The sequence below is a fragment of the Myripristis murdjan genome, chromosome 1, assembly GCF_902150065.1.
Source record: "Myripristis murdjan chromosome 1, fMyrMur1.1, whole genome shotgun sequence".
NCBI classification, from domain to species: domain Eukaryota; kingdom Metazoa; phylum Chordata; class Actinopteri; order Holocentriformes; family Holocentridae; genus Myripristis; species Myripristis murdjan.
In genome coordinates, this window is record NC_043980.1 from 24,573,333 (window position 1) to 24,598,952 (window position 25,620).

The following is a 25,620-nucleotide window of genomic DNA, read 5'->3' on the forward strand; positions in this document are numbered from 1 at the left end:
AACAGAAACATGAACACACCACACACAGAGAGCCAGCAGCCATTAACATGATGGAGGAAACAAGTGGAGAGGAGATCGGTTCTACCCACAGAGTCTTCAGCTCCGATGAGAGGGACATTTTGTCAAGTGAGAAACTGTGCCCTGTCATTTCCTGGGTGGGGCTGGACGGCAAGGGGCTAAAATTGGTTTCAAGTGTGAATAAGTGCCCAGTGCACCCTCTCTCATCTTGTGATAGATGGGAGAAGTCCCCAGGGATGGGAGGCTGATTGTAACATGGAGCTGTTAATTGACGAGAGTGCTGGGTATGATCTATGGTAGAGAAAGGACCCACCAAGTTGGAAGAAGAGTGCAAAAACTCAAACTTTTGGAGGAGGATAGCTCAATGGCAAAGGCTTTCACTTTAAAGATGGTTTTTATCAGAAAGAAAGGGTTGCACTCATTCAACCTGTGTCATGTCAAATCTTATATCAATTCGACAGGTGTTGACAGACGCTTCATCTTGTCTACAGCAAGAGCACTAAATTTAAATGTGAAGCCACATCGTTCCCTGCTGTAGTGTTACTTTCCCAACTTATTAGCAACGTTGGTAGGTGTGTGGTCCACCTACGTCTGACTGCCCATCAATAACAGAAGGTCAGATGTTAGTACAGATTTACACCAAGGCTAAATAGTGTTAGATAACACTTGAACTGAACTACAATGAAAAGGCAACACTTCTCCATATTTTCCTTGCTTCTACACCAACAATAAGTAATCTATGCTCCCGGTGGACGAGTTAAAGTTCGCTCTAAGCCACTCATATGGAAGAGTCTCAATTGACAGAGAAGATACCCAAAGCAACAACTGGGTATTGACAACATAATGTCTTTCTCATTTCTCTGGAGCAATCACTGAGTGAATATGCCCCTGAAAACTTTTACAATGTTTAGGGATTTTAGAGTGTAAGAAATCTATTATAGGTGTGTTGGGTGCTGTGGGCATAATCTGGATTTATTATAGATCTTCAAGTTAGTGTTTGTATGAAATGCTGACCCGGTGTCCCTTGCCTTACCTGGTCAGTGTCCATCATGTCCGCCAGGTCATTCTCTGACATATTGAGGATGGAGGCAGCAATGGACTTGGCTTTGATCATGGACTTAGCTGACAGGCCGCCCTTTGCTGCCACAGCATTGGCCTGCCTCCACCTCCTCCTCTTCATCAACTGCTGCTTAACCTCTTGAATGTCTCTGAGTATTTCGCTGGCCAGGGCCTGAAGGGGGAGGGAGGAGAAGCAATAAAAAAAGAAGAGGGTGATGAAATGGATGTAGAAAAACAAGAGGGATAGCTCTGCCTGGCAGATGAATAAATGAAATTGATCAAGCATGCGCCAGAGAGGCCTAGTACATTATGGAGGAATATTGAGTTTGACACTCTCAGATTCTCTTCGGTTTCGCCTCACGCTCCCTTGTAGGAATGTGGACCTGAGGGTTTTTTGCCCTGTCGATTGAAAGCTGAGGGAACACAGCTTTGATATCAAACGCACCCCAAGTTTTGCTAAAATCTCTACAGAATTGACAGAGAATCATGCATCAGAGAGAGAAAGACAGAGAGAGCTACTGAAAATACAGCCATTCATTTATTTATTTGCTTTCTGAATGTCTCACAGTACAACAGGGCAGCATAACACTGTTAATAATTAAGCTACGAGGAGCTGTTTCAAATGGTGCCCGAGTGAATGGCGAGTGAGACGAGGCAGGCATGGGACGGCACAGTTGTCGAGCGCTAAATGGGAGTTTGCTCTAAATACAGAGAGACAATTAAATGTTAAAACTGCCACTGTACACGGGAAAGTCAATAAAGTAAACTCCCCTTTGCTTCATTTTGAGCTTATTGATCGAGGCAATAATCTTCTGTATCATTCCCCTGTAAGCCTGCTGAAAAGCTGACCTTGGAATAGACGGTCAGATGAGAGATAGCTGGAGACAAGAGAACTCGCAGCATGCACACAAAAACAAAATAAAAAAAATAACAAAGAGCAACATGCTCTTAAACAATACACTAAATAACAAAACAAGTAAGGTGCATAGTGTACACCAACACACACACACACAAATAAAAACATATGAAAACACTCAAGTGCATTACAGTAACAAGGGTAATCACACACCAACAGTGGTGAGTAGCAGGAAACATCTCCATTCCTCTGGTTAATTTCACACAGGTGGACCAGGTGCAGTTTACAAAGCCAAAGCTGGCTCTCACAGGAGAGTACTGTGTGTGAGTAATGGGAGACCCCTAGCTGACAATATTCACAGTTTGCTATTTGGCTATTAGCAACACTGAATGCAAACAGGCAGAGCTAAGAAACAAGACGTATCTGAAAACCAATGTGAACGTATATCCAAGAAAAAAAGAATACATACAAGTTACCTCACTGTGATCTCTGAATACTCTTACGTAAAAGGATAAGCAAGAGTAACTGTAGTTAACTCTATTCAATTAAATTTCAATTCGATTCAATTCCATTAATTGCTACAGAGCTGCCATGTAGCACTGCAGCACCACTTCCACAGCCTGCAAAATATTTCCATGTAGGAGTGAAATAAACAGAATAGTGCTGGTTAAACAAGAACAGGAGCAAAAATCATAGCCATCGTCAATTTCCTGATAAAGGGAGACAGCTTTACCCCTTTTTTTTGGTGATCTAAGAGCTGTGTTTACCCTGAAGGAATACACAGCTCATTAACTAACAGCCGGAGATCCTATTCTTTTATTTACAGCCTAATAGATATTCACTGTCGCTAGTCAAGGGTTACATTCAATTGACCCAAACCCTGCATGTGGAATAATCCAGAAAGAGATTAGGGGGTGAATTTATCACTCATTCTCAGCCCTGGGAGAGACAAAGGGAGGGAGGGGAGTCGACACAAGAATTTGATTGTGCCCGTGCACATCCACTATTTGAATACCTACATAGATGATGCTTTGTGTGTGTGTGTGTGTGTGTGTGTGTGTGTGTGTGTGTTTGTCAAGAGCTCTTAGCTTGGCTAGTACCACAATCACTGCAGTTGGAGGGCCAATTTAGACAGGATGAGGATTAGGGTATAGCGATGGGGATCAAATGAGCAACTAACACACACCCACTTTAACAACTCGCCACCCCTGACCTTCTACGTCACTCATGTAAACACAAAAAGGGCCATTAAAAAAACATACGGAGCACTGCTGGGAAGAAAATGTTTTAATTTTGTTAGATTATGTAGGCACGGGAAAAAAACAAGTTAATAAGTGTTGTTTTTGTGGTCTACATACCGGAGTGAGGAGTTTAATTATGTAAGACCCTTTCACGGAAAGAGGCAAACAAATCATTACTTTGTAGTTTTTTGGGGGACAGTGTTTTACCATACACTGATACTGATTTCAAACAACACAATTTCTAATTATAGATCTTGATTTGGACATAACACACACAACACGCACCAACCTGTACCAACACTGCACTATGAAAGTGAGCTACAACTCTGGTGCATGAACTGTGGTGTAGTCACTGCATGCAGGGCCACTATTTAGCAGTTCAACAGCAGTGCTTACAGCCTGAGGCATGTGCAGGGGCCAAAAGGGTTTGCTGGCATACAATAAAAAAAAAAAAAAAAAAAACTCTCCGCATACACACACACACACAGGCACAGGCACAAAGACACAGACACACACACACACACACACATACACACACATACACACACACAGCCCTCCAGTCCTGATCAATACATGACAAGAGTAAATCTCCTCCGGACGTCAGGCAGTCCAATCAAAGGGCTTGGTGTTCTTATAGGGGATCACAGGAGCCAGGGGGAGACAAACAATGATGTGAATCCTCAACAACAACACAATGGCCTCACCAGCCTAGGGTTATGGGAATGGAGGAAAGGAGTGCTCAGAGCATGAAGGGTATTTGTATGTGTGTCTATGTATGTGTGTGCTTTAACATGTTACATCCATTTCTTTTTTTTGCCATATAAAGACAGCAATCATGCATGTGTGAATTTTGGTACTGTATGTGAATTAATGTGTATCTGTGTGTATGGGTGCACATCTGAAAAATGGTGGGTGAAATATGATTACTCTTTGTGCTGTAAAGAAAATCAGAGCTTGGAAAACGAAGTTGGGGACAAAATCGACCTCAGATCTACCTTAGATGCAAGATGGCAACTGAGGACAGCCATACCTGAAAATAAAGAAATGTTTCAGCAACTTGTGAGATTTCCTGGCTTATGATCCTGGAGGTAATGGATAACAGTCACTAAACTGCATTCATAACCTGCTACTTGATGTATGTGTGTGTGTGTCTGTGTGTGCAAATACACTGCCACCACTATCTATCTCTGCCAAGCCCTTCCCCGCTTTGACAGACAGGTGTCAGCTCGGCAGAGTTGATGGGCAGTCTTTATCAGTCCCTGCCAGATACACACACATGTGCACACTCACACACACAAACACACACACTTGCATGCATGCACGCAGGCACAAAAACACATACACACCTCAAGGTGATGGATTAGGCTTAGACAGAGACAACAGTGTCCATTCCCGCTGGGCACACAGTATGCTGACAGTGGTGCCCTATACCCCTTGTGCACCCTCTAATGTATGCATGCATGTGATGCATGTGTCTCCATATATGCACATGCACGCACGCACGCGCACACACACACACGCAAGCGCGCGCGCGCGCACACACACACACACACACACATATGTACAAAAATGTCTAAAGACATCTTCCTTTCGGATTGATGGCACTGGCTTCAGGTTTGTTAGTTCATTTGTTCAGGAGCTGTAATTTGATGAACTGAGATTCTGTGAGCTAGCAGTTCAATGGATGCCATCTGCAAGACCTGAGGTTCACTACAAATAACATTCAGCAAAAATGTTCACACAAGACTGATCTTGGGATTTCAATCAATCAGTATTGGATAGTTCAAATGAAGATCATGATAAATTGGAAACTTTTAACCCAGCCCGAGAATATATGTGCATACTGTATATACACTGTGACTGAAGTTGGTGAATATCAGTGGTTTATGATTTGGTTTGACAACACAAACACTGGTTTTGATCACTTGACCCTCTAGTACCGTGATGAAAGCGTGAAGCTGCTCCAGCTGGGAGTGTGCCTGGCCCAGCCGTCTCTGCAACACATCTAATGCTTGGGAGCTCTGCTGGGTCAAGTCCTCCATCTGCTTGGTGGCTGTCTGCTCGAGTGCAGCCATGGCCTGCTCACTAGCTCCCACACGAGCCTGCAGAGACCCCACGCGCTGCTCCTGTGGAGACACACAGCAGGCAGAACTGGTCAGCTGAGACCAACAATCTTGCTTTCTTTTAGAAAAAAACACATTCAAATTTTGCACAGTCCAACTGCACAGTCGTGGTGATGACATACAGTTCTACCTGTTGTATAATGACTAATAAACTTCCTTGTATCCTTGTAAATATGAGAAGAGGAATGTGGAAGTTCCAAAAATTTGCAGCTATGGAGATTCTTACTTGAGGTCAAATTTTCAGCTAGTCCATTCTTTGATTACTGTTTCAATACAGGACCAGCTTGATTTGAAAAAATAAATAAATAAATAAATAAATAAAAATATTTTCTTCAAGTGCTATAAACTGTGACCAACTTTGACAGCGTACTGATATAAAGAGGTGAAGTATCTCACACCTTCCTGACTGACGTGAATTTGTTCATGGTGCTGTGGCATAAAACAATATGTATTTCTTCAACATAAAAATCTCTAAAGCTCCTTTGAGATGTGTCAGGATAGTTCTTTTTTACCTTCTTCTCCAGCTCATCCCTCAGTTTTGCGCAGGAGGCTTCGTACTGGCTCCTCTCTGTGGTTGCCACACTCAGCCTCCTCTTCAGAGACTCAATGAAAGCCTTTCGGTTGGTGGCCTCCTCTGATAAAGTCTTCACCTGGAGAGAGGTGGAGGGACAGGGCAGCAAGAGCGTGAACAATAGGTGTAAGAAGAGTTAGAGGGGTAGTACATTTTTATTTTTTACATTTTTTTGGAAGAGATACCGAGGGCATACATTTATCTCAAGTTTTATTCACATCAAATTCAGGTAGGAACAAGAAGTAACTGTAATTGGTTCTGTTTCCCTTTAGTCATCCAGGAGACAAACAATAATCTTCAGGCTATGGGAAATGCTGAGCACCGCAGTACAGTGTTTCCTCTGTCATTCTACAGAAGAGCAGCAGACTAATTGAGTGCCATCTGACTGTGCCAGCTGTGATGTGCTGCCTGTACCTTCTTTTCCAGCTCCTCCACCTGCCCGCGGTGACTCGTCTCTGTGTCCTGCAGGAACTTCAGCCTCGTTTTCAGGTCCTCCACCAGCTGCCTCTTCATGTTCGCGTCTCTCTCCGCGTGGCTTGCCCTGGAAACACACACACAAACACGCATAAAAAAAAGGTATGATGCAGAAAGGAAAGAATATCTTCCACCAACACAAATCTATGCAAAAATAGGCATACTCGCACATTTAACATGTACATTGAGGGATAAACATGAGCGCACAGCACATACACAGACACACACGCACACACACTCACACACACACAAACACAGCACACACACACACAGTACTGGCAGGCACCATGTCCCCATGCAGTGCATCAGGCATGACAGCTCATTATGACAACTAAATACACTGGCATGCTGTTTGGGAAGAGGGTGGGGGGTTGAATAGGGATGCATATATAATTCTAACTGGCATATATTAGAACAAGTGCTCTGGTGGGGAATGCCTGCACTATGTGTGACTGGGGAGTCCTTTTTGACAAATGGCAGATTGTATCAGCAGCGACACTATTTGAAAGACTAATAAAGTCTTTAAATGTTTATCATTTTCAGTGCTGCTTAGCTAAGTGTTACACTAGCCATATATAACAATGCATCAGCAGGGGGACGTGGTTTGGGAAAAACTGATTCTGAAGGGAATACACTCTATAAAGTGTTGCTTGTTTGTCTGTTGTGCTACGCCGATAATACTCCCCTAAAGAGACGCAAGGTCCCTGTATTGTAAGCCGTTTGTGTCTTAACTGTTTCGAACATGCAGCATGTGTCACTTCCCATTTTGATAATCTGCTGTTTTGACATGTTTAATATTCCAATGCTCCGCAGAGCCATATTACAGTGGGGCCTTGTTTTAAATGGGCTCAGTATGTTAGCATGTTTTATTCTGTTTTCATAAAAGGCAAATATGAAGCATTTTTCATGGTTGTCTATACCGTCGGGAATCAGAACAAATAGAATAAAGATCATAAGGATGCAGTTAATTAATATGGTTTTTGCTCGTTTTTTTTTTTTTTTTTTTTGAAGATGTGGTGGGTTTCTCAGCCCCCACACACACCATGGTTTGTGTGTTTTAAATAAACAGATGACGCAATGCTAGGGCAAGTGCTTTCTTGTAAGTAAATGTCCCTGTCTCCCTAGGTGGATGAACGCCTGAGGGCAGACTGGCTAAATAAATGTGAGCTTGTCCTATTGGAGTGACATTAAATTAAATGAGAGAGGAGTCTAGCCTGGGGACTTTGGGGGGAGGTAGCGCTGGCTGGTTACCCCATGGATTTGGTCATTAATGAGAAAACCCATATTGAACCTTTCAGATGGCTGTCTGGTGTTGACTTAAAGACGGAGAGCAGCAATAAGAGTCCTAGAAGCTCCCTCTGCCCCAATGCTAATGGCAATTAGATCGACAACATTTATTTTAGATGTTCTCTTCTTCTGCAACCCAAAAAGAATAGAGGATAAAAAAGAATGAAGGATATATGGGGCTTCTGCCTGAGTGTGTGATCTGTATTTATGAGTGTTAGTGGAAAGAGAGAAAGAGAGCCTCAAACTACATTCCGATCACTCACACGTTTGTTCCCTTTGTTCTGCGCTTGTTGGCAATATTGTTCATCAAACATGCGTGTATTGTAATGATAACCGTCAGTGGTCTGAAGTGTGTGTGTGTGCGCATTAGAGAGTGCACATTTCTGTGTGTGTTGTTAAGAATGAAGTGCGGCTGGATGTTGCATGTGGCTGATAGACAACAGGGCTGAAGATGAAAGAAGCAGCTTCATAAATAAGGCAGGGCCCTAGTGCCGGATATTGACTGAGGACATGCCGGTGTACTTTGAAATTCATTTCTTTTTTTCCCCCTTCTCTTCTTTAAGGCGAAGCAGCCTTGCTCCCTGTGTGTGTGCTGAGATGTATATTTCAGAGACGTCTAGACATGTCTTTCATTCTGAGAAGGGGTCCCTCCATGGAGGCAAATGGAGTGCTAGGCTGGAGAGATGGAGAGTTGTGTGTGTGTGCACGCATGTATGTGAGTGTGTTTGCATGTGTAGAGGACAAGCTTGAGGTTGTGTTTGTGTGTGTGTGTGTGTTTGTGTATGTGTGTGTGTGTGTGTGAGTGACAAAAGCCTGAGGAGAGGCTGAGGCTGTCGCGGAAACTCAGCTGAGGGATGTTCACTCTGTCTAGCTGTGATCGGCTGTGCTTTGGTCACACACACACAAACACATAGCCACTGTGATTGTACACATGCCCTGGATGCATTATTGAGAATGGCAGGCAGAAGACACAACACGACATACTAGACAGAGGGAAAGATAGCAGGGAAAGCCAAGTTGTTTTTTTGTGCATTTTTCTAGTTCAAAGATGAGATCCTGATGCAGAAAGACGACACATGTCTCTTATGTCACTGTTCAAAGCTTGGACGTTCCTCCGAGTTAAGTGTTAATAGCTAAACATACCAAGAATGTAATTCATCACACGCTACAGTAAGGTGAACCGTGTAACTCATTAGGGCTTGTGGCCCACGGGCCACAGTGATGCTGTGTGGGTTTTAGTGTCATGGGCCAAAATGATCCCTCCTGCGGCACACACACAATCAATACGCTGCTTTGATCAGCACTCTGCATCAGCTCCTCACATTAGTAACACTGCACTTCATGACACACAGGGCACATGCACGGACAAATGCACAACACAAACAAACACTTTTATTCACTCTCTCACAAGGACGCACATAGGCACACACATACACAACACACAAACATGCATGCACAAATGATTCAGGCGGAGGAAAATCATGCAGCAGACTGAGTGCTGCCACATGGTGGAATCAAACACTGCAGATGAGAGCTGCAGAGATGCTGCGAGGGCACGGGTACAGTGAAGGAGAGAATGAGAGAGAGAAAAAGAGACACTAGTGGAAAAAGAGGGAAAGAAAGCAAAATGAGAGCCAGAGAAAATAGAGAAATAGAGAATAGAGAAAAAGAATTAGAGAGACGGGAGATAATGGGTGAAAGGAAGGTTGAGAAAATTGTGAGACTAACTTGTCCTGCAGCTGGCGGAGCTTGTCCTCCTTCTCCAAAAGCTGGCCTCGCAGGGCTTTGTTAGCCGCCACCTGCCTTGTGACCTCCGCACTGGCACTCTGGAGGGGGGCAAGGGAGGCACATGGTGTGTTTCTTAATGTGTATGAGCGGGTGAGATGGGGGTGGGGATGGCACGGCTGATGACAGGTCAGGCGCAGCATGCCTTCTCATTACAGTTACAGCGGGAGGGTGGAAGGTTTTAAAAGAGGTTAAGAGGAAAACTGTATTTTTGTTAAGTGGATGAGGTGAGGGGAGTAATTAGGAGAAATAACAATTTATAGGCCTACAGTAAACCTACAACGAATATCCTTTAATGGGGAATGCAGATGATAAACATAGGCATACATATAATTTATGTGCTAATATATAATTTTTAAAAAACGGCACATAGGCTTAAATCTTTTTGCCGATTACTGCTTTGTCTCTTTAAATTTGTGGCAGTGTTGCATCTCTGCAGTATGGTATAGTAACTGTACGATTTTATTTCTCGTCAGCCACAATATTTTGTATGTTATGATTAGCAGTATAATATTTGTTAGCATAAATGATAAATTAATGTCATTGCTGCATTGAAACAGAATATTGTTAGATGAGATTTTTGCAAACTCTGCCACGTTTATGCCTTACTCCTACTTTATTATTGCTATTTTTTTGTCTCTTGCAGAGCAGTGCACACGCATGCACACAGGAGACAAAGACTCATGGCTTCATGACTACAGGTTGGTTTCTGATCATGAGATTGATGGATACTTGAAAGTGCACTTTTTCTTTGGTTTAAAGGGCCTTGTGTCTCTTGTGGGAACTATGCTGGAACAATCTTTGACAACGCGCTCATTCAGAGCGTGCGCCCCCACAGCGCTTTCCTTGCCTCTCCCTTTTGCTGTCACCTGACATGACTCCCTGGGCTGTGTGTAACGACAGCAGCAATCTGCTCGGTGACACTGATGAGCTGGCTACGGAGAGTGTGATAATACTGTGGTACGACTAGCACCTCATTCCCTATGATGTAGGGCACGTCTGCACTGTTACTCCCCATTTCTCATCTCTCTGACAGGTACTCCATAATAAGATCAAATGATGAGAAACGCTAATTCATGTCGAAATCACATGCAATTTCAGATGATGTTAAGTGTAAATCCAAAGGTTCAAAAACTAGGTTTTTTCTTGTATACATGAATTGGAAGTAAAACCTTGACAGTTTCCTGAGAGGAGCATGACAAAATAGCATAGAGTAAAACCTTGCTAATCGAAAGTACTCATGGACTAGGCCTGTTCAAAACAGTGAAATGTTTAGGTGACAGAGGTTTTGATGCTTGATTAAGTAGCAGGGCAAAGCTACTTGGGAAAATACAAAAAACACATGAATTAGAAGAGTGCTACACCATATGCAATAAAAAGAAGAACTTACCTATTTTTGAGAGATCTTATTTTTTTATTTTGGCAAAAAAAAAGATTCTTTTTAAATCTTTTTTCTGTCATTAATTCCACTTTACACTCAGAGCACAAAATCAGAAATAACAAATTATTAACACTATCATGAGATTAAAAGGTATATCTCAAAGGAAGTGCACTTTTAAACAAAGCTTTAACGTGATTCATTAACCCCACTGCTCTAACCCCAGGTAATAACAACTAACCTTAAGTTTGGCTTGCAGTTGTTTGACCTCAGCCTCCAGGGCCTGGAGCGCAGGGTTGGCTGAGGCGGGCATGGCCTTGCCCTGGCAGGAGCACTCTGCATTTACTGGTACTGGTGGTGCTGCAGCTTGCTGAGGGAACGTGCTCTGCCTCCACTGCTCCAGCTCCATCTCCAGAACCTTTTTCTGCTGCTCCGTTCCAGCCAGGTCACAGGTCAGCTTCTGCGGATGGACAGGTAGGCAGAATTAGTAGCCTAGGCTACCGCCACCACTACCGACAGTGCTAACAACAAAAGCTGTGTCTATCAGTTGTATAAAACAAACAGCAGCCGAAATTTTTGTTAGTGAAGGCTGCGAGAGTTAAAAAGTAATGCGAGACATGCTACTGCTATGTGCAGCAGTGCTGGCTCTAATGAAAATTCAGCTTTCTCTCCATAACAGTGCAGATATATGAAAGGTTGTGAAAAAAGAAAATCACAACAGAGATAGTGAATTCCTCAGACATACAAGTCTTTTTTTAAAAAAAAAAAAACACACACAATACATGAATATGATAAATGTAGACACAAAGGTGAGGCAACATGTTTGAAATATGTGTTTGCCATGGGAGAGCTGCAGGCTCCACTTTAATATCTGGCCCGTGATAAAACTCTCTTTTTATGCTAATGAGTAGACAGATGATGCCGTTGCCCGGTCAATAGGGCCTAATTCTCACTGTGATTGGCATGCATAATAAAGCCATCCTGCAGAAACAGAGAGCACTTTGGGACAGAGGGAGTTTAGTGTTTGGTAAGTGGTTGGGTCTACAAGTGATGTACGATAATGTCACTAGCTTATCATATACAGCGCACAGTGTATCAGTGATTCTAAACATTAGCATCTGAGGTGAATGCTTCCAACCGCATATGTACGGTCAACCTCAAAGAAGCCCATCGCCTGCTTATTAGCAACGCAGGGCAGAAACCCACCTCGATAAGTCCAATTTAATACTGCCACAATTAGCTGATCTGGTATCATATCAACCATCATGCATGCTTAATGGCACAAATAGGAGAAATGATACAGGAAGATATGTGCTATACACATGTGTGGTAAATGCTCTCTCTCTCACTCACAATACACACACACGCACACTTGAAACCGCAGAGTCCCAGGGGTTTGCTCTCTGCTCTGCATACACGGAGGTTATTGATATCTGGTTGCTGGCTGACACCTTTTAATAGAATCCCTCTTGTTTTAGGTTTCCTGTGTTCTGTTGAAGATGCACATGCCATATCCCCAGAGAGAATGAGACACAGTGTGTGTGCGTGTTTGTGTGTGTGTGTGTGAGGCAAGGGAAGGGAGAGAGAGAGAGAGAGAGAGAGAGAGAGAGAGAGAAGGAAAGAAATTGGGGCCATGGCTATGGTGGCAGTGGTGCTCATATTAAGAGTGGCATTGATGACACTTCCTGTAAGATAGGCTTTGATTTCACAGGCCATTTTCAGCCCTGGTGAGAGATGACACTGACATGTACTGATAAATTGGGGGTCCATTAAGCTGGCAGAGAGGACATCTCTCTCTCTCTCTGGGTAGCATTCTCACCGTTGCCGTTCCAAGTGATACCCAATCATTAGCAGGATAAATAAGGAGACAGAGCCTGCTGAAATAGCCAGCATACATACAAATGTACACAGTCACACATGCACACACAAACCATCCTCAATTTCTCACCACAGTCAACTGACACTAATATCACCTACAACCGCTACAGCTGGCCAAATCTTTTGTGTGATGTGCAGCACAAGTAACATAAACTAAATCAAAATAATGCTTACGGAAGATACGATTCCCAGTTCTACTCTTGTCTGTGATGTGTCACAGGGATTAAGATGCATGATTCTGTCATGTGCCAGGCTTTTTGTTCTGTCGGTCATGTCTGTTTCAACTGTCTAATCCTGTGATAATCCCATCCCCTTACATGTAGGGGGTAGGGCAGACCACTCCACACTGTGAGATGATAAAATGGGGGAAGCAAGAGGGGACGTTGCAGTCCATTGCAAAGCGAGGTAAATGAGGAGGTAATGACTGAGTGAGGTAGATAATCCAGCAACTAAATGATCCTGTATTTGGATGATATGCGTGACCGGCACATTTCGACAAGAAGCAGAATTAGGGCTGGTACGTTTCACCTGTCACCTGAGGTTCCTCTAAGCTCCTTATGTCACCACAAGTTGCAAGAAAGGAGTAAAAAATGAAACACACACCAAGTTCAGAATAGAAACACCTAATTTTTTTCAGCATAAAAAAAAATGATTCAGCTGTTACTATCCAGAACTTTGTTGCAATAGAGGAAAAGATGTGTGCAGACGTTAAAATGGTCAGGATTTTCAGTCATTTGGCAATTATGGTGAAGGAACAGGGTGGAACTACTTAATGATCAGTCTGCACTCGATCTGTGTGAGTGTGTAGGTCAGACAGAGCAGGTCTGACAGTCATTGTGCTTTCAATTCCTGACAGAGAGGTCTTTGGGGACGGCATGGTGCTGGTGGTGACTGAGTGATGAAAGTGTCACCATGCTGCTGAACACATGCTCCACTTAGGATGAGACACAGATGAGGCAGAGCACAGCACGACATGGCAAACCTCTCCTCCGCCCCTCAATTCCTCTCACATTTCACCGACTGCACACTGTACAGCAAGTATCCCTCTGTTGTCACTCTCTCTTCTTCTATAACATGGGATGTTGTCAAGAAACTCGCACACTGATTAAAAGAGGGTATGTGTACAAGAGAGCCTTGCTGATGAAAAAGATTCAATCCAAAAAGTGCTCTACAGTGAGAAAAATAGTGCAAAAAATAGAAAAATGCACAAACAGTAAGGTTTTGGCCCTAAACCACCATTAGTGTTCAGTACCAAAATGCTTCTGTCTGTGTTTTCTCACTATGGAGCTTTTTGAATTAAATCTTTTCTTTTAGAAAGTTTCTCTTGTGGACATTTCCTTTTTTTAGTCAGTGTGCGAGTTTCTTTACCACATTTCTGCTCTCCTTGGAACCAAACCACACAAACATATATAAGGCCTTTTTTTTTTTTTTTTTTTTAACACCGCAGACATTTTTCAGATTTTCTCCTCTTCTATGATGGCATTCTGTACTTGCGATGGCACTGACAACTCAGCATCACAATCCACACTAACTGCTTGGAATGTATTCAAATAGTATGGATGGGAGAGAAGTAAGAGAGCAAGGAAAGAGTAAAGAAAGTGAGGAAGGAAGGAAAGAAGGAATGAAGAAATTACTTAAAGAAGGAGGGAAATGAGAAAAGATAAAATGCCAGAAGGAAAGAAAGAAGGCAAGGAATGAAAGAAGCACCGAATGACCAAAGGATCAGGAGATGGAGCAACACAAACAAGTCTCTGTGAAACTGCCATGCTACTTCTCACATGACAGCCCCTGTGGAGGCCGTCCTAAGCCAATTACAGGCAGAGAGTGTTGGACGGAGAGTTGGCCAGGACCGGCTGGAACAAGCCCAAAGTCCATCACCTCTTGCCCTTTCCAGAGAGGGCAACAAGTGCTGGATTTGGCCAGTCAGTCTGCTACAACTTTCTGTGGTGGAGTGGCATTAATACTGCAGGAGGTGAGAGGAAACAAACAGGAAGACAACAATTCCCTGTCTGTCCACTCACACGGACTAGTGTGTATGTGTATGTGTGTCATTACTGCTGGGCCCCGGCAATCAACTGCCAGGCTAGGAACACGGGCCACTTCCTGGGAAGCAACACTATGAGGGTTGCACCCTGACCTGTGTGTACAAGTCCAGTAACTCTGAACTATTCCATATACTAAACATACTCACACACAAATAGAGACACATGCACCTAATCAGGCCTCCAGCGGGCCGCGGCTGGCTGCTGCTATGTCTGCACTGACCAAAGGAGGCCCTCCTGCCTGTCTGAATAACAATTGTGTCTGTGCTGTGTGTGCATGCGCACATGCACACGAGTGTGGACAGAGAGACTGTGACAGGAAAGATACTGTTTAGGGGCCAGAGTACTTAGTATTTTATTTATACTGTATGCTAGGTCTAAGAATTTCCTACCTGGAGGCAGTAAGTAAACAAGTGGATGTGTGTGGCAGCAGACCCTGTGATAACACCGTCACTGCATGTGTGTCTGCACACACAAGTACACATGTAGAAATGTAACAGCTAGTGACACAGACTGTTGCGGAGAACTGGCTTGTTGAAAGATTCACCAGGAGGGGAGAACAGTAGAGAGAGAGAGAGAAGAAGACAGAGAGAGATCCTCCTCCTCCTCTCCTCTGCTCCGTGGTGCTGACCTCCATAGGCGAGGGTAGGCCTGTCAGCCACACTTATTAAGCATGATAAGGGCAAAGGAGCTGCTATTGCTGCACCCTCAGCCCCCAGCAAATACAAAAGAACCACAGAGACAGAAAAATAAGAAAACTTCCCTAGCCTTACGACTGTCTTTCCCCCCCGTTATCCTCCGCTTTCTTTTTCCCCAGCTACCTGTGTGAGCTGCTTGCTGCTGCAGAGTTTCTCGGTGAGGGAGTTGAGCTGTGCCGTGATCTTCTCATTGGCCTGCCGCAGCTCCCTGGCTGAGAGCACAGCATCTTTCCTGGCACTTTGCAGTATGTCAATGTGACGCTGTAGGGACTCCAAGCGCTGCTGCAGAGAAGAGGAGGAGCAGCGCTGGGTCTTCATCAGCGTCCTCCTCCTCCTGCTTTTCTCTCCTCTCATCCCTCGCTCCCTGGGCTCATGCTGTTTATCGTCTAACAGGAAGAAATACACGCAGGCACCTCAGAGTAGACAAGTGCAAAGAAACACTCCAAATCCCTATTTAGAAGCTACTGCTGGGAGTTGGCGGGCATGTGTGCAAGTGTCTCCGTGTATGCAAGTGAAAGTACTCAACAACTTGAAGATTTTCCATTTATAACCAATACAGGATTACTGAGCTCAAAAAAACTTGTTAGCTTCTCAGATACTTGTTTCTGATCAAGAGCTTGTGCATGCATCGGGAGTTTCTCCTGCTTCAATTAACAGTCGATTAGGTTTTTGCAGGTTTGCATTGATGTGAAACAGGGAAATTTATGCTACCTTGCTCCGGAACATCAGGTTGCCTTCTGTTTGACTCTGTTGCTGGCGCTTCGGTGTCTGAAATCAGTGCATACCTGTAGAACTGAAAGAGCAGGAAAATCAGAGACGGCGATAAAAAGCAACTGTTTAATGCAACACAACAGGTTGACATGTTGCGCTTCCTGAACGCTACTCGTAATGACATGATGATCACAGGGTCTGTTCAGTTTAACGTGACAAGACAAATCACCTTGGGCTTAATAATTCACCTTAACATGTTCACATGAAGCTTCGACTTGAACACTTCCCGACATGGATATGGCTTCTGACAAGTGCTTGCAAACGCTCCCCTTGTTCAATCACTGTCTGAATGCCCTAATTCACTTCTATGACATGTGTGAGCGTGAGTGTATGCGTGAGTGTATGTGTGTGACAGCCCCTGAGTGCACTAGTGTTTGTAGTGACATCAAAGAGACCCCCACCCCAGTTCTCTTATGTATGGAGGTCGGGTAGGGTTTGATCAGCGCCAGGTTTGATCACACAGTGCCTTGCGGAGTGGAGAGGAGCCCTTTGGTTTGTGACACAGCACGTCATGGGGGCCGGGGCTGTCATAGCGATGAGCCCAGGCGGAGCTGATGGGCACACGGAGCAGAGCAGGAGTGGGGAAACTGAGGGGGGATCTGAGAGAAAGGGTCCTGACAGCTCCCTGACTGCATGTAGAACAACAACCCCTCTCTTCCTCTCCACCTTCTACCTTGCTCTCCTCCTTCCTCAGAGACAGAGAGAGAGAGAGACATAGAAATAGAGAGTGAGAGAGAGAGAGAGAGAGGGGGGGAGAGACATTATCTTTAAAGGTCCTCCTTCCCTCTCTCTTTTTTGCTCTCTCCCTCATGGAAAACAGAGGAGTGTGATTGCTCTCTCCCTCTCTCTCTCTCTAGTGTGGAGCTGCCATATACTGCTGTGAAAGGGTTTATGTGGACAAAAGCAAGGGTCCAGGTCTATTGATTTCATGGTGTGGAGAAGAGACAAGAAAAAAAGAAGCGTTGACAAGTGCACAAGAGCAAGCCTCGGTGATTGTAGAAGTAAAGGGAGTGGCAAGTTAGATGCTGTACTGTGCAGTATGTCTTAAATCAAGCAACAAAAGTTATCCATATTGCTGAGAAATCACAAAAACCCAAGCCCAAAAAAAAAAACATCTACCTCTGTATTATTTGCTTTATTTGAATCAAAATATGTAAATTACAGAATGTAAGGACAGACCAACCTTTCGGACAGTGTATTGTCTATGAGGCCTTGTCCCCGAGGGCACGCTGTTCAGACTGTCTGAGTACTCTTCACCATTATCGCTGCAGAGAAAGGTGAGTAGGGTTATTACAGGCTGGGAGCTGAACCCACAACCCTGGTTCTGCAAGTACCACCCTCGGACAAAAATCCAATTTACCTTTTATGGTTGATTTAGTTGACATCAAGCAAAAATATGTGCATTTCGCCCTCCGTCTTCCAAAGCAAAATCAATGTCCCATCCAATTTCTGAGCTGGAAGTGTAAATGTGGGTGTAAATTAAGTGAAAAGCAGCAGCGCCTGGTGCTGATGGTGAATGCATCAACATGTATGAGAGCGGCTGTGGCCTTCATTAGCCTTCTGTGTGTGACAGACGTGTGTGAGAGGCACGGCTGAGCGGAGCCAAGCCCAGCCGCGTCTGATGGACACACGGTAAGGGCGTCCTGAGACGCACATGCACACATACACATACACATTCGCACTCACACACAGGTTTATTGACAGTGACCTTTGACGTGGAGGTGGAAGCCAGTGACATTTACGCTGGCGGGTTTATTAAGGTGGGGCCTGGGAGCAGCAGCAGAGGTAAAGACCACAGAGAGAGGATCTAACTGGAACATGACAGAGCTGGGGGATAGTTGGGGTTAAACCTGGCCTGGAAGGGGCAGAGGGACTTGCTGAAGATTGCTTATCACTGCCACTAGACCAGGCTGTCCTTTAGCTACCTAGTTGGAGTACAACGGAACTTGATCCGTAATCCAGACAGATCACCCCCTATGATGTAGCTCACGTGTGAAACCCTGGACTACTTTGCAGAATGTAAATATCATACGACTGCTGTAATTTTTGTTTTTAAGTGAATGCCCTAAATCTTGATGCAGAGTTTCAGCGAAAAGATAGACAAGAGAGACGTGTGCAATGTTTTACTCTGAAGTGCAAAATGAACACTCACATTATGATCACACGAAGAAAGCATGCTATTGTTCACACTGCAAAAGCAGTCATGACTAGTGGAGGAGGGGAAGAACTTAAAATATGTTTTAATTTCAGAACATGGACAAAAGTTCCTTGTTTTAAGTGATTTTGAGCGAGTTTTACAGAATAAATGGGGAGCAAAATTATGTCCAAAACTGATCCAAAAAAAAAAAAAGCAAAACCGATGTTTGACTGAAAACTTTGATACAGTTAGGCTATTTGCTGCACATCAACTATTATGCAACAGGTGAAACATATGCCAATGAGCTACTGATGAAAAATAATATCCACTTTAGTGGGACAGCCAAATACACCCCTGAAAACTTGGCCTTAACTGTTCCAACAAACAGAGCAAAGTCAGTCTGACAACTACATCCTCAGGCACAAGGAACCATCAGAGCCTTATTTGGGATGTGTTGAGACAAAAGGTGGATGAACGCAGTGCTGGCATATCATGACAATACTTCAGGGGATATCTGTGTCTGTATCTGTGCCTGTACGCATGCACGGAACCACAATATCTGTGCCTTTACATGACAGAGTGTGAGACTGGGCAGCTCAAACATGTATGTAGTGTCTTCCAGTGGCACTCAAGAGTGTATGTTTACACACACTCGCTACATACAGTATTATTTTTCCTACTAATAAAAGAATACAGTACAATAGTCTCTGTGCCCCCTACTCTTTCTTGCTCTGCTCTTCAACAAAACTGCTGATCTGTTCAAAATGGTCAGCTGCCTCCAGCAGCTCAAAACTTGAGAGAGGGAGCCAGAGGCAGACAGAAAGAGAAGGGGAAAAAAACACAAAGACTTGTCAGTAGCCTTAACGAGTCTGACATCTTCATTTGGCACTATTTAGGCCAAACCTCCTTGGGCAGAAATACTGTATTTCCAAGAGTGCCTACCAGACATATTGCTTGAGAAGACCCCTGCGAGATAAGAGACACAAAAGGCTTTACAGTACCTAGTCAATTGACAGCTGCCTTAAATAAGACAACATCTCAATTTAGGCCCCTTTTTCACAAATCCTCTTAAGTCCCCCTCTCAGGTAAAGAGTGCATTTGACTGCTGCTTATTAGTCACATGGAGAGGCATTAGGAAAGCAGGGCATGGCTACACCCAGTCCCTGGTAAAAGGCCTCATGTGGATAGAGCTGGGGTGGATTACAGTCTGATGAATTAGTTGGGGAGAAATGGTGAGTTTGTAGGACTGAGAGAGAGCAAGCGCGAGAGAGACATACAGAGAGGGAAAGTGAAGGGAAATAAATATCTGCGAAAGCTCTGAGTGTCTGAAATCAAATCATTCCGACCATCACTCAATAAATGTTGGCTCAGTGGCTTTTTGCATAAAACATACATGAAATAATTACTGTCGATGGTTCTTAATTTAGAGGGTGTTAAACAGCTTGTAGACATCTGGTACTGAGCCGAGCAGGGTCATTCAAAATTTATCTAACTAAATTAAGGCGAGAAGAGGAGAGAGGAGGGTGGGAAAGATGGAAAGAAGGGGGTATGCATGTGGTGGAGTGGGGTGTGGGAATAGGGTGGATAGAGGAAGGAAGGGTAGCGCACGTGAATCGTCATGCCACAAGATAACTGTGATCTGACTAGGGTGTGTATATGTGTGTGTGTGTGTGTGTGTGTGTGTGGTTGTGGGGTTGGGGGTGGGGGAGTTCTTGCAGGGGGATCCTTAGTGCTGTCAAGGGGGGGTTAGTGAATATGCAAAGGACCAGTAAATTAAATCAAACTGCCAAACTGTCAATTTCAGGGTAGCGTGACTAGTGCATGAAAATGGCATCACTGGAAGGTATCAAGGCATTGGCGGCCCTCTTATCCCTGGGCTTTTCTGGCACCAGTTCAACTTTGTGTGGAGAGGTGGCTAATTTTGCATGCAAATTTCAGTCAATAAGCTCCAAGCAAGGCGTCCCAGGATATTTCAAAGGATCTGACAGTAGTTTCCCCCTCCTCGCTCTTTCTCCTTCTCTCTATCATTCTCACTCGCCATCTTCTTTTTGCTCTTGAATACCAACTAGACAGACGCTGAAATTCAATCACCCATTTGCTTACGCTTTGCATATGCACGCTGTCCCCTCGATGCTGCATAGCCCCCCCGCAATTCAACCACCCCACCATCTCCACGCCAACCACCTAGAAAATAATGAGGCAGGAGGCAGTGAGGACAAGTGTGTGTGTGTGTGTGTGTGTGTGTGTATTGTTACCTATCTGAGCTCATGTCCTCCCATTCGTCCTTAGTGGGGCTGGAGCTGCGGCCTTGCCAAGTGATGGCTTGATTGGGGCCGACTGCTCGGTGGCTGCGCGGGCGTATTGGACCTCTGAGCCTGGTTGTTTTGAATTTGACCTTGCTACTAATGTTGCTAGCTACCCCACCTCCCCCTACTGGCCCTGCTGCACGGTTCCTATAGAAGTCCCTGGCCGCTCTGAGAATCCCCAGCTCCTGTCTCAGCTTCAGCAGTTGATGTCGGAGCTGGGTGGCCTCCTTTTGGGAGGTGGCCAGCCGGGCCTCTAGAACTTGGATCTCATTTCGATGCCTCTCCTCTGCCTCATCGCGAAGAGCCTCCTGGCTGCGCAAGCGGTCCAGGGAGGCCTGGAGACTGCGGCAGTTGTGGGTCAGGTCCTCGTTGGCCTCTAGTAGCTCCTCTTTTTCTTCCCTTATCCTCTCTGTCTCCTCCTCCAGGGACATCATCCTCTGCTCCAGCTGCTTAATCTGTGGGGATCAAAGGTACAGGCCCTCAATGGTACTGCGACTTGTTCCCAGTGTATCTGTCATCATTATCATAAACAACAGGGGAGACTTGAGTGCAACATCAATTTGAACAGTAAAAACCACTATCAGAAAAGCAAGTTCCTGATCTGACCTGCGTGTGGTAGCATGCACACAGGGATTTTCCTAGCCACTATCATTTTCTCGTATGATCAATTTTGTCTATCAGTGTGTGTATGTGTGTGTGTGTGTGTGTGTGTGTGTATCAGTGCATATAGCCTGCGTCTGGTTGGCTAAACCCATTTGGGGAGAACCCCCCACCCACCCACCTCTAGTCTGGCAAGGCTATGGACATCTGACTGGCAACCCCCTTACCCCTGTCACCCTTCACTAAACAGCAACCAGGAGCACTTAGTCTCTTTGTTAGATCTTTGGTGGAGACTGTTTAAGAGAACAGTGGATGCCTGCTGGGTTTGTGCCCCCAGGCAATTTTTCCCTTTTATTTGGTTCTCACTCTGCCCTCTGGTAAAGCACGGTACCTTTCAAACAAAATTATATGGCTATCCCCACTCTTGATGATCCACTGCCATGAAGGGAGAGGGGGGCACCATGTAAACTCGTGCAAGCAGGTGCTTTGAGAGCATGCATGTAAATGAGTGCACACATAACTAACTGCTCACCTCTAAAATTTCTTTCAATTATCTACTGTTTCCAGGCATAAAATAAACACCGTCTCCCCTACTCCACATCTGCAGTTATTATACAGTATTTAACAGTAGTTGTCATTCAGTAATAAAGGTGATGACAGTCTCCATTACACTGCCATATGGCATTTGTTGGCACAGGCTGCAATGGCATCATCTGCTATAAATTACTCCTCAACAATTTAATTCACTGCAAAAATAGTTGCCTGTGTCCCTCTCTGTCTTCTTCAGCATTTTGCTGTATGATTTTTAGGATGTATTTTGTTAACATCACAAGATTATTTGTGCAAGGTGCAATAATTTCAGTAAGGAAATCTGTTAAAGAATATTGTTTGTTTTGATTTTGTTTGTTTTTTTAATTGTAGCATTTTTTTTAACAGAGTCATTAAGCCAATTTCTTACTGACATTTGGCTTCGAAAATAGAGCTCACAGACCAAATCTTGACCCATGTGACTTCTCCCAAGAGTAAGAACACTTTCAAACCATTCTTGAAAGAGCAAAACCACATTTTCCTCTGGGCATTGTACTGTAGTCAAGTCTCTGTCGGGTTTCTTTTATTTCCAATGACAAAGAACACTTAGTGACGACATAGTGCTGTACCTTTTTTAATGACTGCTCCATTCGCTCAGAAGAAACAGAAGGTTTTTTTGGAGTGCTGCTTCTGACCTGCCGCTCCTCTGCCACTTTGTGAAGCAGTACTGCACAGGGGAACAAAGATTGTTATTGTGACATGACGTATCAAAATCTGGCTCTTCAGTCAATAGAATGATAATTAAGAGGGCACATTAAATCAATTAGCATTACTAAGGTCTAATTTCTTAACACTTCTGGCAATGTTCTTTTCAAGGCATACATAAAAAAAACCCTGGGTCCTTTTTTCCTTTTGCCAATCAAATCAGAAAGGAAAGCACAATCACTAATGTCAATTTCATAAGGATGTGAAATATCTATTGCTGAACCACCCCATCTTCTAAAATCCAGTCAAGTAGCCTTTTCAATCTGATAACCACAAAGAAATGTACTTAGCAGTACACCAGGAAATGGAAAACAGTGTTCAAAAGCACACACTGGTACAGTACATGCTGTGTGCAACCTCCCTCTGGGGATCTTAAACAAACGTAGTGAAGTGCTTGAATCCCTTGTGAACACACAGCCCCTGGCTGCACTGCTTTGTAGCCCACCATGTTTCCCCAATGGACAGCTAATCTCCACAGACTAACATGCTGCTTTTGTGAACTTCAACAGTGGCCTTGGAAAAGATTTGCATTAGGCTTTATGATAACAATAGAAAGCATGCAGGAGTCCAAGTGCTTAGGGATTTGATACACATAACAATATGCATGCATGCATGTGAGTGCACAGACACACGCAGACACAAACCAACAAGCCTCTGTGTCATATTTGACATGTACAGCTGCAGAACTATAAATAGCTTTCCTGCTCACCTAGATACAAAGGGCAAAACAAAACAATACAAAAGTTTCTGCCTTTTGTTCACTTCTGGTAAACTTTCATGGCATACGACCAAACTCATTTGTACAATGAGGCTGGAAACATTAAATATTCAGGCCCTTGACTTTTCAGGTCAGTTGACCTTTTGGAGAGTGAGTCGGAAACGAAGCCATAGAAGGAGAGAGCAAAAAAGAGAGAATATGCTCTGAGGAGCTCCTGCTCCCTCGCTTTGCATTTGACGACTTGCCCAGGGAAGTTTGTTACTTTGAATTAGCCAGCTCTTTTGTCTTCTCTGCATGTCACATCCAATCAGATGGAGCACCAAATAGGACAGGAGGGCTGCCTGTGTTCGCTGGGTACATAACCAGGTTGGGAGACAATTATCCAGCTCCAGTGCTGGTGGCTGGGGAGTTGGCACCTCGGCACTACCTTGATAAGAAGCCGTGGTGGCTCCCTAGTCACCCACCGTTGGAGGAGGTCCTGGCACTGCGGCATACATTAACGTCGCTCCCATGTCTCCTCAAGGGCTGCAGCACAAAGGCTCCATTCCTTTCATCTGCTGCTTTTTGTTAGTGTGATCCTGATGAGGAGCGTTTCAACCCTCCTTCTCTTTGATCAGGTCAGAGGGGTTGTACAGGAGTCAATGTTTGGGCCACTCACAAAAATTGTTTTTTTTTCTTCTTCTTTTTCTTTTTTTGTGGATGATATGGAGTGTTTCCTGTTTACTTTGTTGGTGACGTAATGTTTTAAAGTGACATTTTAAAGACATAATATTGTTTTGATTTATGTAGAAAATCATTAATACAATAAGTATGCCATTTGGTATCATGGGCCATGGCAGTGGCCCACCATATATACTGTATATTGTTCTCAACGGATTTCATGTACCAGCTGATTCCCCATCCTGAAGCATCTATTAAATGTAACCAAATCTGTATCCACTGAACAATGTTTGCTGTCTTTGAGTTTTTGATACTTAAGATAGTGAATGATGCAAACTTGTTCACCTACAGGAGCTGCAATACAAGGTACAAACTTAAAGATTATGAGTATCGTTGTCAGATATGTGACCTATGTCAAGACATATAAAACAAGGTGTGCTATATTTGGCTGAACTCATCACAATAATTCCATTGTTTGTGTTTTTTAAACGAACAAAAACATTTTATTTTTGTCAGATGATGTTCAAGGTCAAAGCAAATTGGGTATTGTGGAGCCAGCTATCATTCAATTTCATGTCCTTATATGAACAGTGGCGTTCAAAATAACAAAGTTCGGCTGATTCTAGGGTAGAGAAATTGTTTATTTGGACATATGAATTACTGTGGGTTCGCGGCAATGCAGCTATGATGCTACAGATTCAGAAGTGGCACTGCTGCCTCTGTGTAGTAGAAACATGGCTAAACTCAAATGTATAGAATCGTTTGACCTGCTACACACAAACTATGTGGTTGCTATAATGTTACTATATTTATATTAATTTTTCTATGATGTAAATTGTAAAATGGTGTACACATGGTACTCCAAAGTCAAAAGGGCAGATACTTGTGTTATATTGCAACATTTATATTTTGTAATTACTTGTGTGACCAGGCATAAAACTAAATCTCTCCTTTCAAAGGAGCCTATTTCCTAGAATTCCTGACTATAGATAGATTGTCAATAGGAGAACATCCACCAATTTAATTAGTGCCATCCTTAAAACCACAGGCTTGCAACTCCAACAGACACCATCACTGGTTGTGGAGTAAATTAAAGTGATCTAGCAGAGATTTGTTATTGAACTGGTTAATTAAGGCCACTGGTTATATTGGTCAGTATCTGACAAAAGGTTGCCGATTGGATTAAAAGCAATGTGCCTTATAACATTGAGAATGACATATGCAGACAAGATGAATACAACTTGATCTACCAATCAATTTGCAAGGAGTTGATCAAGTCTTAATTGAGTTGTCCTGTTAATTCCACTGAGAGTTGTCCTACTATTTCCTCTCACGAATACAAATGTGGCCTAGAGGTAAAAGCATAGCTGAAAGGTGCTGTTAGACATGTTAAACAAGAATACTTTCTACCATTACAGGTGCAGCATCCAGTCCTCTCTTAGATTCTCCTTTAAGCCTGTGGCAACGCCCTGGTGTGATAATGTAGCTTGTAATACAAAGAAATTAACAAAAAATAAATGGTGAAAAATAAAATTTTGACAAAGCGAATGAAGGACCACCAACAGACTTCCAGGATGTAAGGAAGATAGGAATCACCTTGGTGTTCATCACTGAGACAAAGGCGCAGCTCCTTCACTGTGGCTCGGTCCATTGCAGCCTGGACGCGCAACATATCCAGCTCCTCTTCCAGGTTGGCTCTGCAGTCAAACACAGAATAAACTTTTC

The 25,620-nt window shown here is 43.8% G+C and overlaps 1 protein-coding gene across 1 annotated transcript in view; it reads right to left on the minus strand.

Moving 5' to 3' along the window:
* cntln (centlein, centrosomal protein) overlaps window positions 1-25,620 on the minus strand; it is a 94,959-nt gene that overhangs the window by 18,808 nt on the left and 50,531 nt on the right. Inside the window, exons 14-25 of the mRNA XM_030063569.1 lie at window positions 25,492-25,592; window positions 22,382-22,479; window positions 20,574-21,079; window positions 17,365-17,446; window positions 16,122-16,203; window positions 15,534-15,796; window positions 11,034-11,252; window positions 9,358-9,455; window positions 6,283-6,409; window positions 5,810-5,947; window positions 5,115-5,300; window positions 1,052-1,249 (exon numbers count right to left, since the gene is read on the minus strand). Coding sequence (XP_029919429.1) covers window positions 1,052-1,249; window positions 5,115-5,300; window positions 5,810-5,947; window positions 6,283-6,409; window positions 9,358-9,455; window positions 11,034-11,252; window positions 15,534-15,796; window positions 16,122-16,203; window positions 17,365-17,446; window positions 20,574-21,079; window positions 22,382-22,479; window positions 25,492-25,592 — 2,098 coding nt within the window. The remainder of the gene's footprint in view (window positions 1-1,051; window positions 1,250-5,114; window positions 5,301-5,809; window positions 5,948-6,282; window positions 6,410-9,357; window positions 9,456-11,033; window positions 11,253-15,533; window positions 15,797-16,121; window positions 16,204-17,364; window positions 17,447-20,573; window positions 21,080-22,381; window positions 22,480-25,491; window positions 25,593-25,620) is intronic.